Here is a 16,908-nt window from a genome sequence, read left to right as displayed (position 1 = left end):
TAACCGATTTTCTCATGTTTTTTCTGAGTGGGTACCGAGTCAATTTTTTTTTAATAACTATGTATACTGTTATAATTTAATTTAATTTAAACTTTTTGATGAGGTTTACATATAGAATACATGTTGGCATCGTGGGGACATTAATGTTTTTTAGATTTTTTTTACCCTAAAAAAAATTAGTTGGACTATCTAAGTATCACTATAAAATATATTTATAATAACACCATTTCTTTAATTTTTTTATCAATTTCTAAAAAAATTATGCCTTTGAAGATCAATTTTGTTACAGTGAGACAGTCAATCATATTAAATGGAGGGAGAGACGAAATCATAATCAATGTTGCATATATTTGAGTTCAGGGTCCTATTAATTTGCTGAATTTCAGTAGAGTGGAAAAATAATAAATAAATTAAAAAAAAAAAAACATTGAAAACTACACGTGTTTTACCCCAAACATTGAGGACTTATCCGTCTACCAGGGAAAAATGCAACGAATTTTACCGAAGTATATAGGAATACTCAAGTCACCATCCAACTCCAATTATAACCAAGTCGAGGCATACGTATACCACAGCAAGACATGGATGTTACCATATGCAAACTTGAATTCAATAACTTCACCTTCATATAGGTCAATCCTCAGCCTAAGAAGCAAAATTTTATGTAGCTGTTTCTTCTTTTTGGAATGTCAACACGTAGTTACATCGGCTAGGGAATAAAGGAGTCTATAATATAACACCATAATTAGGCCTTATAGGACAGCACAGTCTTCACTTTCATGCAATGGACCTCTCTATCCAGTAGCATTCCATTATATATATGAGGAATACACCCCCACATTTTGTATACACATGCGGGGTCTCACTGACTTCGCAGTAATAATTTTCACAAACCTAGCCACCAAATACTGACGCATCGATAAAAAAATTAAAATTAAAATTAAAACAAAGTATTAGATTTCATGAGCAACTAATGCAACTGGGGCAGATTTTGCAGTCTCTATATACTCTATAAAGCAAGTGATCATCTTCAATAGATTGCAAATGAGACAATCTGTATATGCTGTTTTCATCTGGATGTTGGCTTGTAAAATGGGTCCAGTCCCCCGCCCCAGCCCTGCAATTCTGTTGTATTAACGTGTGTCTCGACATGGTCTCTGGGCTGGCATCTTGATTCTCTAGACTTGTACTATGCACAGTTTTAGAGAGAGAGAGGACTCCTTTTTTATTAGTTAAACTCTTCAATGTTGTAGGCTAACACATTTGTGAGGACCATTGCTAGAAATTTTGGGGAAGGAAATTTACCGGTCTAAATAGTGTTTCCTTCTACAAACAGTAAACATTTTTACTTTTTACACTTGCTAGGGACAATTAAAAAGTAAATGAATAGAGAGAGGCCCCCAATCTCAATCTTTAGACACAGCCGGGGTATTTTTAAAGCCACCACTCTCAATCTTTAGACACAAACTTTGTAGCCAGGCCAAACAAAATTCACTTCAAGTAATGAAATTACGTGCACCACCATTTAAACCCTAATATAGAACGCGAGAGTAATCAAACATAAATTTTTATAAGTCATATCAGCAAGCTAAAGCCATTAGAGTAGATTAATATCCATATATAAATCAAAGGAGAGTACTAGATATATCACTAGCAGCTTCAAAGTATAATCTACCTATATATGTGCACTCCATTGGTTACTTGAATGGGTTATTGAAGTCTCTATTTGCTTCTGGCATTTGATTCCACTCCCATAGTCTGTCTGGAAAGGTGGGTGGTAGCAATTCTGGTAGCATGTTGAGAGGCAGCTGCTGCGATGTTTGTGGTGTCATACTAGAAAGCTGTGAGGATTGGTGTTGTGGTTGTTGAAGAAGATAAAATTGTTGCTGCTGCTGCTGCTGATGATGATGATGATGATTAATGCTAGCTTGTTGGTAGTTAAGTAGTCTATGCAGATCATCTACTGGACTCGACGATACGGAGGATGTAACAGAGAATAGATTAGTGAAGCTAGGGATTAAAGAGCTGGAAGCTTGCTTGGGCAGGTTTAGAAACATTCCTTCTCCTACTGAAGCTGGAAGTCCAAGTGAGTTGCTAATTGGAGGGGTTGGATGGTATGCGTTACTGTTATGCTTGGAGAGTCCAAGAGCAGTTGTGACATCTGAGCTGCTGCTTGCATCTGTTTCACTCATCTTTTCCATTTCAATTTGTTGCGATGATTGTCCTACAAAAGGTTGAAATCTTTCCAACGTGAGATGACTTTGGTGTTTCTTGTCAGATTGAGGCCCCCTCGATGAGGATGCCCGTGATGGAAGTGAACGAGGGAGGGATGGATGATCTTCTACTCCAGCTCTCTTGTAGACGCGGCAAAGTGATATTTCAACCTGAAAAGGTTAAAAAACCAGGAACTTAACGAATTGATGATTAAAAGAAAGCAAATGGATCATCAGATTAAGGAACAAAATGAAGTACGGAATGAATATTTATCCAGCTTCCGGCGTCAATGAGCATCGGTTGCAGTTATGAGGTAGTATTAATGAAGTAGAGTTCAATATATAGGGAAAGTTTTGGGGTCATTGAATTAAAGTTCATGCATTCTGATGCTACCATAAATTTAACTTGTGAAGGAACCTTACATTAAAGAATCCAATTAAATGACAAGAGATTGCAACTTAACTGCCTGTATTATTCCTAGCTACCAACTCTTTTTTAATTATGCCTTTATTTTATTTTTCCGTGTTCTATCTATATATATAGTTTCATTTATGCACCTTTGCTACTTTTCTTTGCTAGATAGGATATATAGTGTGCTAGCTACGAATCTATTTGTTATAATTTTTTTTTAACAATTAGCTTTGCGTTCAACTAATCCCTTAATATAAGCGGATTACTACTCAAGTTAGGATGTATAAATTAGACCTCCAAGAACTAGCTGGGGATGATTATTGAATGGAAAGTAAAGGATTAAAATTTATGGCTTTTGGTTTTCGTATTTATGACCTGGGAAAGAAAGGAAAAAAAAAGAAAACAGATGGAAGTAAAAAAATAATAATGAAAAACTTGGTATTTATATGGATGAGAAATCATAGGATTCGTGGTCACCATCAAGAAACAAGAACACTCACAGAAAGATTCCTAGAAAGAAGAACAAGAATAGGAGAGCTTGGAGACTCGTCAATATGTATCTGTTTTCTAACATTTTCATTTTCATTCATCTATATATCAATATATATATACACACTATAAAGCTTAATTAAAGGTAGGTAAAGAACATGTAATGAAAATAAATTATAAGTACCTTTTGGTATCGTTCAGTTTCATGGTGTGGCAACCGGTATTCATTCATGATCCAACTAGTTCGGATTCCTTTAGGAGCTTTCCCGGAGTAGAAAACTAGGGTTTTCTTTAAACCAATTGATCTTGAATTCTCAGTTCGGATCATCCGGTCAGCTCCTGTTGCCTTCCAGTAGCCAGAAGTAGTCACACGATTGGGTCGATCCCCGTTTCGATATTTCCTGTCTCTAGGGACATAGAAGAACCATTCTTTCTCTCCAATAGCTGCTAAAGCTGATCAACAATAATATAAATATATAATCAATGATCATGCATCATCACTGGAACTAGGACTGACCAGTACTAGACAAATTGGAAGAGAAAGAAAGACACGGCAAAATTAAAATAAAAGAAAAGGTTGAAGGTTCAGCATATTATATATATACATATATACCAGGAAGTTCCCAAGGATCATAGCGATAAAGATCTAAGAAAGTGATGAGTTCCACATTGAAGCGTTTGCCCTCAACCTTACGGCGAAGGTAGAACTCGACAAGTTCTTCTTCAGTTGGATGGAAACGAAATCCTGGCATAACCATGTCATGCTCATGGTCATCATCTTTGTTGTTGCTGTTGCTGTTGCAATCGTTATTGTTGTTGTTTTGCTCGTTGTTTGTGTTGTGGCTCATGGTTGCTGCAATTGCCATAAACTAGAAAGAAAGACCAACTAGTAATTAAGGTTATGAAATAAATCCAGTTTTGGTTTGGCCTCCCCTCTAATTTATACTTGAGAGAATTGTACGAATTGAGTGGTGCTGCTGCGTGTGCGAGGGCAAGTGGCTATGGATATATGCTAAGATAAGTGATATCATGGTTAAAAATTTGGTACTTTATATGCCCAAAAATTTACCCTTCTCCCCGTCTATATATCTCTTTCTATCTCTTAAAATATTTGGAGAGAGGAAGAAGAAGGGGGGAGAGAGAGAGAGAGAGAGAGAGAGAGAGAGTTGATCATAGAAAGATCTACATAGCTTTCAGGCCCTACATGTAATTAAAGAGGTATTCCTTGAGGGTGTTTAAGAAGAGAAAATGACATTTCAAAAGGAGGCCAGGGTGGCCACAGCCCCTCAGCGGTGGCTTTTGGACCTTTCCTCTAACCATACAATTACATATGCAAATTTTATTTTTTTATAATTTATTTAACACCTCTATCAATTCTATTCCATTCAGCAAATCGTGCGCTAAATTATCCATGGAAACAAAATTTTATTGCAATTCATCATCCTCTACTTCTAGTATTAATTACCTCGAATTTAATCTTAAATGATATTTAATATAATCCAAAAATATTTCTTATCATAAAATTAAAAAAATAGAATAAAAAATTATTATGTAAGCTTTGATTTTTTTTTTTATGAATACCAATAATAAAAATACATGTGTCACATTCCAATACCAATAATAAGAATACATGTGTCACATTTCGATACCAAGTTTTTTTTTTTGTTGTTGTTAAATGTTGTTCTTTGCTTAGATTTTGATCACCTAAAAGACTAAAAATTAGATGAGGTGATGCATTTTTTTGTTGTACAATAATATTTTTTTTTTGCATATTGTATAACCAAATTGATGCAAGCGGAAGACAACAACAAATAAAGAAAGAACACAGGAATTTTAATGAGTGAAAGGGGCTGCAAATGTGAACACAAGTTTCTAAGTTTTATTTTCTCTAGAATAACAATTCTCAAGTGCCCCTCTTTAGGAGCTTTACAAATCCTTCAATAGGCCAGAAACCCTACCTTAACTAAAAAACAAAATAAAAATCCAAAATTACAAAGGAAAGAAGCATGAAATCCAAAAATAATAACAAAAATCAATAAACTGCCAAAACCTAGCCCCTGGGGCGATATTTTCAAAATTTAAAGATCTGATAATCAAAGTAGCGATTCCAAATCTGTAAAAATTTGAGTGCAATCCAACGGTTGGATCAAAAGTTGTGGTCCTTTTGAGCTATTATTTTAGTCTGGTGTGACCAGACTTCCTTTTGGACCTAGACCTGTCACATTGATCCATAAATGTATCTGCTAATCCATTCACGTAATCTGTTTGGGGCAAATCCTCATCTAGTTGTGGCAGACCCTCACCTGACTGCTTAGAATCACTCGTTATCACAAGCCCAACTACATCATTCCCCCTGGTTGGATAGGACTCGTCCTCGAGTTTTGTTCCTTCTTTAAATAAGAAGTCAAGTGTTGGAAATTGAAGATATCAAAAGTCTTCAAATGATGAGGAAGACGAATCATGTTGGCATTATAATTTATATTCTACAATACCTCACAAGAACATATCTTCCTTTTCTTCAGCTTATTATACTCATCCACTAGAAACTTGTCACGTGTAAAGACTGCTCACACCAAATCACCAACTTCATACACCACTCTCTTACGATGAGTATCAGCCATGGCCTTATACGTGGCATTGTTGTTATCGATTGTTTGCTTGACTTGCTTATGAATATCATGCAAGTAATCTGCCATGTTACTAGCTTGTAGGGTTTAGGATGATTTTAGTCGCCAACTAAAGTTTCCTTATTACCTTTACAGAGACCACATTCTCGCAGCTCCTACTATTTATGATCAAACTGCAGACTTTGTCTTTAATGATGCATGTAAAGTGGAAGATACTGCTGCGCCTCCAATCCTCATCACAATTACACACCATTGGGTGTCAACAAACTCTTTCTAATCACAAGAGATGTACCATCATTTCCATGCAAAACATCATTATCGCTGTCAGAATCATCCTCATTATTAGTAAAATTTGTAAGCTCTTCCTTTACTAGCAAATTCTTTCCCGAATGACTCTTTGGTTTGCTACACTTGCTAATTTAATGTCCCAATTCACCACATCTAAAGCAACGAAGTCTAAAACTTGCTCGCTAATTTTATTGGTTTCGCCAAGTTTGATTGGTGGTTTGCCTCGGGTCACTACCGCATCCTCTATTAGTTTGTTCTGACCGAACGTTCCTACTAACATTCCTGGTAGTCTGCTATTTCTCCACCATTAAAGCTCTATGATACGCCTCTAACACTATCCACAAAGATTGAAGACACAACACATCCTGAATGGACTATCGTGGGCTATTAAGGTACAGTGCCAACAAACTACTCCTCTATTTCTACTAGATCATTCCTTAAAACCAGGTGGTAAAAGTTATTAGTGTAGTTATTGACAAATTTACCTTCTTATTTCAATTTGTGGAGCCTCTGATATAAAGTATGTGAATAGCAGATGTCTTGCCCTTTAATCTAATCGCAACCAACTTCACTCACATTTGTTCAGGCATATCCTTGTATTCAAAAATCTGTTTAATCTCATTTAACCAGTCAATGAATTCTTCAGCCTCTAAAGTCCCTGAAAACTTAAGAATTTTGATGCGAAATCCAAAATCTCTAGATTTGTTCTCTTCTCACTCAAAGGGTGGTCTCCTTTGAATCCATCTCAATTTTTCAGTTCTAGCCAGGGACCCATGATCACACTCCTAGTCCTGGTCATGCCATCTCTGGTCTCGCAGGTTCCTCTCCTCCAGCCTACAGTTTAATTCTGTGATCTGCCATTTCATGTCTTCTATGATGAGCTTTTGAATGTTCCTCTCTGGAAGAAGGGACTCCTTATCCTCTTCTTGGCCACACCCTGCTCCACAACCTCTTCACATCATGGTTGGTTAGCGCACACAACAGCAAACAAATTCTCTTCCACTTAATTGCAGCACACAACTCGTAATAAACCTTGAATTGTTGGGCTCTGATACCAACTGATGCAGATAGAAGCTAAAGACAACAATAAAGAAAGAAAGAACACAGAAACTTTAATGAGCGAAAGAGGCTGCAGATGTGAACCACAAGTTCACAAGTTTTATTTTCTCTAAAATAACAATCCTCAAGTGCTCCTCTTTAGGAGGTTTACAAAGACTTAAATATGTTAAAGACCCTACCTGAATTAGAAAAATAAATCTGAAATTATAAAGGAAAGAAGCATGGAATCCAAAAATAACAAGGAAAATCACAAAAACTACCAAAATCAGAGCCTTGAGATGAGATTTCAAAATCTAAAGATCAAACTGCCCAATGATCAGATGAAAAGTTATGACCCTTTTGAGTTGTTATTCTGGTCTATTGCAACCAAACCTTCTCTTCGGCCTAAATCTTTCTCACTAGTCAATAAATATATCTGCTAGGCTATCCATGTAATTTGTCTAGGGCAGATCCTCATCTAGTTGTGGTAGACCCACATTTGACAACTTAGAATCACCCATTCTCGCAAGCCCAACTACATCACAAGTTATTTTGTTGATAATGTACACAAGTTCATATGATCTGAGCCAAATTCAAGATAATGATTGATGAAATTAAAAGATTTCGGTATTCAAAACATCATGCATCTTATATAGATCATTAGTCTTTTTTTTCCTAGTTTTTTAAAAATTCTTTTCAAAATTTTACTTATTATTCATATATATAATCATAAATGCTTGTTAATGATAGTATGTTTTATCACCTATTTCCAACATTTCTATTCTAAGGCTTTTTGCCACTAAATGTTTTCTTTGATGTTTCTCAAAAGCTATTTCCATAATGGGCATGACTGCATTCTACGATTATAACAAGATTGCAATTAATAAATTAATATATTTTTTGTTATGTTTAAAAAGTTGTCACTATAACAAGTTAACGTATTAATCGTGTGTCATATCAACATGTCCATCTAAGTAGTGGTTAAACATATTAATCAAGTGTTAATTGTTATGCCAAAGTAAGTCTCAAAACATATCTTTTATTGATGCAACAAAAACAAAGAATAATGAGGTTTGTTATAAATTAAAATAATTATAAATCAAAAACACTATAATAATGAAAAAACACCAAAATAATTAATTTTATTTTTCAATATCTCATTTGCCAAAAAATTATTACAACCTTTTATGTAGAAAAAACTTGAAAACCTGATTAATATTGAATAGAAAAATATTCCCTTGAAATAGAAAAGTTAGAAAGGCCTAACAATACTAAATAAGAATATATATATATAATTTCTAAACTAAAAAAAGAAACAAAACTAATTAAGAACAATATTTATTTTCCCAAAAGATATCTTGCTTTAGTCTCCCTAGGTTGGAATGAACTCATCTATAAGTTCAATTGTTCATTGGACAAAATCTTTTTTGTTATAAAACATTCTCCACTATAAAAACATCCAACATGATGTTCTTCGAGTAGAACCTCTTTACTCAGAAAATCAATAATCCTTTTATGCTTAATAAACCCTATAATAGGTCCCTAACACCTTTGTGTGATCCACCCCATCATGGATCCCACCACTAAGCTTTCAAATATCAACATGTATAACAAACCACTAGGAATTGTTAGGTAATGATACCAACTAACAAACATAGAAATAACACCAGAAATATAAGAAGTACAAGAATAAAATATTCAGCCGAAATGGGTCTCCACACACAAACCCTAATTTAAAATTTTATTGACATTAATGAATAATTTATCTTTAAGTAATTTGCCTCTCAGAGAGATTTACAAGCCCTTAACTAAACCTAAAAAAACCAACTTAAATGCACCTTCTAGGCCTAATTCGGGGGCCTTCTAATCTTTTTATAAAATTAAGCCTTTGGAACTTCTTAGCCAAATTTAAGCATTATCCAACTATTAGATCGAAAGTTATAGGTCTTTTTGTTATCTCAATGACTATGTGTAACCCAAACCTCTATTTTGGCGTATCCTTATCTCATTAATCCATAAATATCCCTATAAGGCGTTCCACATAGCCTAGTTATGGCATATCCATGATTTATTGATCAAAATCACCTCTATTACTCTTCTCGGATTGAAAAGAACGTATCCTAGTTTTGGTCATCCATCCTTTTACATTGTCATGTTGTTGACCATTAAAACTGGTTGTATGCCCTTTTGTTCCATTGATGTCTAGCATGTTGGTACTATATAGTTAAAGACTCAAGTGAAAGAGGTCAAAAACCAATTTCCATGACACTCTCGATCTTTATAAAATCAATACTTGTCGCCAATGACTTGTTCCATATTGTATATTTTCTAACATCATTTTGATTCTCCTCACTCTCTTTCTTTGCTTCCTCCTTTTCTAAGCTAGGATAAAAACAATATATTTTTACCCTTGCTCTCAACAACTACCTTCTCTCTCTTCTGAATCAACATTGTATACTTCTTATTTATATTGAGGGTATATGTATTATGACATTCATCATGTATGGCATTCCTTTTTTATTGTCACGGTTTGTCTAACAATAATCAAACACATCTTTAAAAACCTAATTACACCAAACATATCAAAATATCTATTACCTATAAAAACCAAGACAAGACAACATTTGTCTATAATTACCTTGCTATATAAAATTGGCTTGTTTAGTTTATAAGTGACATAGAGCTCTGATATCAATTTACGCATATTCAAATAACATAAGAAAGATAGAAGAACAAGCAACATAAAATTATATTGAATATGGTCACACGACAAAACCTAATTTAAAATTTTATTACTGGATATTTCTGTACACCAATATTCTAATCAAAACTCAATATTACAACTCTTCTAGGATGCTTATATACTAGTAAAAAGTTATGAATAAAGTTGGAAGAATAATAAAAGAGTTCTAAACTAAATAAAAAAAAAACCTAAACCAATTAGGAAAATATAACAAATCTCAAATAGTAACTTCTAATCTTTATTTGAAAATCTTCTTGAACTCTGATGGCTATGAAATTTTAATCCAAAAGAAAACATGGTTTCAGGAATCTTCTAGAAAATTAAATACAAAATCAATGGTTGGATCATTATTTATACCCATTAACATCAAATTGTGTGTTATAAAAAAAAATCTCTTACATTAGTTTCCTTGAGTTGGAAAACACTCATCCTCAAGTTCTGGTCATCCATCTGCTTACCTTGTTGTTGTTGTCTATCATTAAAAGTGATGTTAGTTCCCTTCTATTCCATTATCCTCTAGTTTGCTAACATTATACATTTAGCCGACTCAGTAAAATAGGTGAATAATCATTTTCCAAAATACTCTAAATCCTTAAAATTCATTACTAGCCATCAATGATTTTTTCTACATCGTACCATTTCTTAAATCATCCTAGTTCTCTAAAATCTCCTTTATAATTTGAGATAAAAATAACATATTTTTAACCTTACTCTCAATAATTACCCCCTCTCCTAGGTATTAATATTACATGTTTCCTCTTTATTCAAATGATATATGTATTACATCATTTGTTATACATAAAATTCCTGTCATAATATCATGGTCTACCTAACAATAGATGACACGCATCCATATATACTATATCATACCAAACACTATTGAAATATCTATAGCGTATAAAAAACAAAACAAGACAATATTCATCCACGATTACCTTGTTATCTTGATTTAACCACTTCAATTTGTAGGGCCATGGGTGTTTTTCAATCTTAAGCTACAACTTCTCTACTCCCTTGGATGATACCATGTTCTCACAATTACTAATGTTAATGGTCAAAATACATGTCTTATCCTTGATATTAAACAAAAAAAGACTTGTATGCAACTAATTCATATCAGAATCACCCTCAAAAGCAATCAAGTTTTTTTGAATGCTAAAATAGTGCCACCATCACCTTAAAAAACCTTCTCACTACCATCTAAATCATCATAAACAAGAACACATGTTCCTTTATTAGTTTCTTCTATAACTAGATTTTTACATGGATTATTCTAAAGCTTATAACACTCAATAATTCGATGCGCTAGCTCACCATAGCTGAAACATTAAAATTTAAAACCAAATCCAGATCCAGAACTCTAACTTATAGTTTGTTTAGTTTCTGATTCAAATTGACTGGATGATTTTTGTTTATTGTGTGCATCTCCCTATCATTCTAAAAAAAAACTAAAGTCATCTCTGTTAGTTACCCGAAAAACTTGTTGTTTCTCCATGGTCAAAGCTCTTTGATGGACTTCTAAAATTTTCCATAAAGATTACAAACACAACACGTCTAGGATGAACCACTATAATCCGCTTAGAAACCAAGAAAACCAAATGCTTTTCCATTTTTTACATATCATTCCAAGCCACTAGTTATTAGAAATTGTTATTTTATTTATCAGCAGTTCTCCCACCTTGTCTTAATATATGAAGTTGTTGGTATAAAGTTTGAGTATACTTGAATGGAACGAAGTGTTCCTTTATCTTCTTCTTTATTTTTTCCCAATCATCAATCTTTTGTTTGCTTTATCTCTTCCAAGACCTCTTCAACTATTCCCACCAAGAAGAAGCTTAGCCCTTCAACCTTTTTGTGATCAGCTTCACTTGTATCTATTCAGGAACCTTTTTGTACTAAAACATCCTACCGACCTCGTTCAACTAGTCTATAAACTCCTCTGCTTATAAAGTTCCTATAAATTCAAGAATTTTGATAAAAAAAAATCTAAAATCTTTAATTTTATATTCTTCATGATCAAAAGAGTCCCTTGTCTTCTCTTACTTATAAAATGGATTTTAGGTATTAGCCAAAGACCCATGGTCACTCTCCTCCTCGCCTTGGTCTTATCGGTCCCTCTTTTCCAATCAATGAGTTAATTTTACAATCTACCTCTACATATCTTCTACCTAGGATTGCAGCACATAACAAGCAATAACTTAAGATCATTAAACTTTGAAACCAGCTCGTATAAAGCTCTGATACCAACTGATATAGATGAAAACAACACAAGATAAATAGAACAATAAGCAACATAAAATTGTACTGAATATGGTAACACCATAAACCCTAATTTGAAGTTTTATTACTAAATATTTTGGTACACAGATATTCTAATAAAAAATCTTTATTAGAACTTTTCTAGGCTGCTTATACATTAGTAAAAAGTTCTACACAAAATTAAAAAAAAAAAGATTTTTAAACCATATAGAAAAAAGAATTCTAAATCAACTAGGAAAATATAACAAATCCAAAATAGTAACGTCTAGGTCTCATTTGAAGAACTTCCCAAAATCCGATGACCATGATATTCCAACCCTAAAAGAAATAGGGTTTATAGAATCTTGTAGAAATAGGGTTTAACATAGATGTTTCCAATAAATAAAATTAGAACATATTTTACCAACGTTGGATCTATCCAGAACATTATTATACATACAAACACATATGAATATAATTAGAGTTAAGTGTAATAAAGGTGATTGCTTGAATTGTTATATACAAACATATTTTCTTTAAAATACCAACGTAGTTAGCTCGAACAATATTTGTCGTGAAAACTAATTGTCTTATGCATAATGGTTTCATATATATTTGTGCAATATATAAGTGGTGTGTGGATATATTGATTATGTAATAATTATTATGTGAAAAAATTGATAATTTTATGGGATAGCCGGAAACTTTCTATTGAAGTTAAATCGATAGCATATTGAAAATCACAACGTTAATATATATATATATAGTTTCTCAAAAACAAAAAACATAGCATTTTAATAACTGAGCCACATGCAGGTGTTGCATGATTTATGAGACGAAGAGTCACGAATTTATGTGGTATGTACTAGCTATGTGAGTAAAGATAAGAGTATATCATGTGCCTTTGTATTAGACGACAAAGATAGGCCTAAATAATAGTTGAGACAACAAAATTGAAGATTTTTCATATCTGTGTTTCATTACAGAGACATGATGATCAAAATACACGCCTCACATATATATATGATGGATTTTTCTTCCACCAAATCCACTAACCATATGCCGTAAGTCAAATTGACTTAATTTAATCAATCTCGTCTAGAAGTTTCTATTGCATTGATGGCTAACATGGTTACCTGCCTAAACTCTATAACTTATCTATGCTCTAAAACATGTATGGTACTAGTTGCTACTTTGCTTCTATGAATTTCATATAACCTTAGGAGCTAAATTTTTTGGTAAATTTAATTTTCCACTCCTAAGGTTCACGCTTTCTCTAAATTTGTTCCCTTGAAATTTTATATAGTATCAAATTATCCTTAAGTTCTTAAAAATGAAATGAAAACCCTCTTTTTTCAATCTTAATTGATAAATCTAACAGCGCTATGCTTCCCCTGACAATAAATCTTCCTTTTAAACTATCTTAAAAACACATTTCTCACAATTACCTAATGCATTCAAGATAATAATTTTTCTAAGATGTCGGTCCTTAGTTTTGACTTAAAAAAACTAGAAGCAAATCTATTGACTATTATGGAAAATAGTAATGTAGGGTATTATTATTCACTTATTATACATATGTATTGCTTATTCAATGTGTATTATATAGGGGACCTATACTAGAGTTGTATATGTATGAGAACTCTTACATATTCAATAAGAACTCTTGTAATCTTATATTTATATACAATACAATTTATATACAACATAACTAACACCTTAGTGGTTTTGGTTTTCGGCTTCTCAATCTTTGTTTATCTAAATTGTAACTTGATACAAGAGCTTCAACGAAAATTGCAACTGTGGTAATCAAATATTTATATTGACCCCTCTTCCTTAGCTAGCAGGATCATTATTATTCAAAATCAATCTTAGCAATCGCTCATAAATCTAAGTGTAACCCTTATTCCTCTTTGTAATGCACATAACTCTATTTCCTTAAAAGTAAGTACTTACAATTGCTTATACTTCAAAATGTAGATGAAATCCTTCTTTCATGGACAAAGAATGTTCAACTTTATAGATGGAACGAAATTGTGACCTTCATCTCATGAAATCGTTAAGAATACTTCTAAAATCCAGCCAAAATCAGCATATAAGACATATCAATTGCTAATGACATATTGATTACTTATTTGTCAAGAAGTTCTTTATTTAGTTCCTGAATGCTTAACTTCTTGCAGTAAATGGTAGACTTTGGAGAGTACTTTTACTTCACCATTTAATACTCAAGTCATGACTCTGCAGAACTTCATCAAAATTATGAATACATTTTTGTATTTCTTTTAACATACAAAAATAGTATAGTGATGAACTAGCAATGGTCAGATGAACTCTTTCAACTACTGATTTCAACCTTTATATCTTTGATATAGGAGGATTTAAAAAATACATGTTTTTCTTAGTTATTATTATTTTCTATTTAGTTTAGGAAATTAAATATTGAGATTGATATTTTTTTTTAGTTTAGAAATTCTTAAAATAACTCTATAATTATTGATTAAGATCTTTTTTTCTTCAAGGTAGACCTAAAACTAGTATAAAAGGGTTCTTTAGCTTGTATTTTAGCATAATATAACATAATTTACCTTCTGTCTTCTTGTTTGTGCTTTCATTTGATATTAGATGATTAGTACTTAAAAGTGCATTTTCATTAAGGTTTTATATCATCATATTGCACTTAAAGTATCATTAAATTCCCTAACTTGAGCATGTTTTATAATAACAAGTCTGATAACATAAGATATCTTTAATTTATGGTAAATGTTTATTTTGAATGCAAGAATATCTCACAATTTAAAGCATTGATTGATGTGTTTAATTATTGAAAGTGAAAAGACAAAGAGAGGGCTAAGCTTAAAGAAGAGATGTTGGTTTAATTCAAACTGGAACATCATTCAGTTATTGGATCATAACTGGAGCTGTAGAACATGGATTTAAGTCTGGTTTATATGGATGGAAAGCTAAGACATAGGCCTAAACTTTCATGAAGAGTCCAAGATTCAAAATGGTCTTTTTCAAGTTCAAATTGTAGCAACAAAAGAGAATTCAGAATATATCATGCAACCCAGACACTGTTCAGTGTTCAACCCATATATCGAGTTCTAGAAGTCCAAATGAGTTCATTCTTGTGTTGTTGGAAAGCTGAGACAAATACCCAGAACTTTTATGAAGACTATCTGTTCAAATTATGACATTAGCAATGATGTTTTGTTCAGACAAGATGATAATGGTTGTCACCAAGTCAAAAGGTGGCCACCCACTCAATAATTAGTCATCAAATCAATAGTTCTGAATTTTAGCCTATAAAAGGAGGCATTTGCCATACATTTAAACATCTTGGTTTTCAGATCAAGATCATATTCTTGCTTTATCTCTTTGTATTTTATAATGTTTAAGTTTTATTTTATGTTATATTAATCTTTTGTTTATGCTTTTCATTTCCTTTACTATACTTAGTTAACTTATACCATGTTTATGTTCTTATATTGTTTATTTATGTTTTTCTTCTTCATGATGTTTAGCTAAGTTAATTTTGTCAAGGTGAAAAGGGTACACTAATGGTGTAAGAATAAATATAATATAAACTCAACATGGACTTTAATGTTTGATACTAACATGTTTTGTATTTGTTATCTTACTCACTCTTAATACCTTGCTTGTTAAATGGTTAATCTAGATTTGTGTTGTACAACCCTTGGTACAACAAATACTTGACACTTTCATAACCTACTGTATGGTATAACCGACACTTGGCTATGCAAGGAACTTGATTTGTTGTTAACATAAGTTATAACCATGAATACCTGACCTCATTTACAAGTATTGGCATTACTCAAATAAGATAATTAATATAATCATGTTAATAATTTACAATCTGATTGGAACCTCCTTTGTATGTGGTTTCCAGTTGAGTAATAAAAAGAGTTTATACTATACTTATTTGAAATACCATTAGTGGATCCTCTAACCTTGACAATTGTTTTATCCTTGTTTAATCCTTACATCAATATCACATCTCAAAAGTTCTCTTCAACTCCTTTTCATTTATTGTTTATAATTTTATATAGTTCACCTCCCTATGGTTCGACCTCGGTCTTGCCGGGTTATTTATTACTTTGACACTCCTGCACTTGGGATAAGACATCAATTTTTTGATCGTGTCATTATAGCTCAATGATCTTGGTGATTATATACTTATTGTGTGCTTCCAAACAATTATAGATAAAAGAGGTCATAGAGTAAGACATGCTTAGGTAGGAGGGGATTAGGAGGTTCATTCTCTACCAAGAAACATTCAGGATTTGGTAATAAAAGACATATAAAGGCAAATTGCAGAGTTGACCTACTAGTTAGTAGAGAGAACCTAAAAGGAACATGAGGAGAGTGACTAGGGATCCTTGGTCAGCATTCATAACCTTTTTAGAGGCGATAACATAGGAGGCACACTCTTGATTAGGAAGAGTATCATGAAGATTTTAGGTTTTGGATAAAACTCTCTAATGTCACAGGAACCTCGAAAACATAAGAGCTTTTTAATAAACTGAACAATGTACAAACTATTTTTTAGTATAAGAAAATTGTAAAGCAAATGAAGTTGAAACATATTGCTATTATATTAAGGGGGAGAGCTTTTATTTAGTGGGAGAAATTGAAGATAATTTGGGAAACACAAGGCAATTCAATGATCAATGATTAAGAGAAGATTAAAAAAATATGAATGAACACTTTCTTCTTATAAGATATGCACAAACTTTATAGCAGTGACTTCATATACTAAAGCAAGTAGGTGGGTTTATTGATGATTACACTAATGAATTTTTTGATCTAGTAGAGAGACATGATTTATTGAAACAGAAA

General features: G+C 32.5%; 1 protein-coding gene across 1 annotated transcript; it reads right to left on the bottom strand.

The window, feature by feature from the left end:
• Positions 1-1,551: 1,551 nt before the first annotated feature.
• Positions 1,552-4,165, bottom strand: LOC7478192 (NAC domain-containing protein 35). The gene is made up of 3 exons (XM_024597173.2): positions 3,728-4,165; positions 3,299-3,567; positions 1,552-2,384 (listed from the first exon to the last, which is right to left on the bottom strand). Exons 1-3 carry the CDS (start codon positions 3,978-3,980, stop codon positions 1,698-1,700), a joined length of 1,209 nt encoding a protein of 402 aa, XP_024452941.2. The 5' UTR covers positions 3,981-4,165; the 3' UTR covers positions 1,552-1,697.
• Between the last annotated feature and the right edge of the window lie 12,743 nt (positions 4,166-16,908).

Source organism: Populus trichocarpa, chromosome 3 (genome assembly GCF_000002775.5).
Source record: "Populus trichocarpa isolate Nisqually-1 chromosome 3, P.trichocarpa_v4.1, whole genome shotgun sequence".
NCBI classification, from domain to species: Eukaryota; Viridiplantae; Streptophyta; class Magnoliopsida; order Malpighiales; family Salicaceae; genus Populus; species Populus trichocarpa.
The sequence above is the reverse complement of the archived record's forward strand: the minus strand, read 5'-3'. Positions and strand labels throughout refer to the sequence as shown.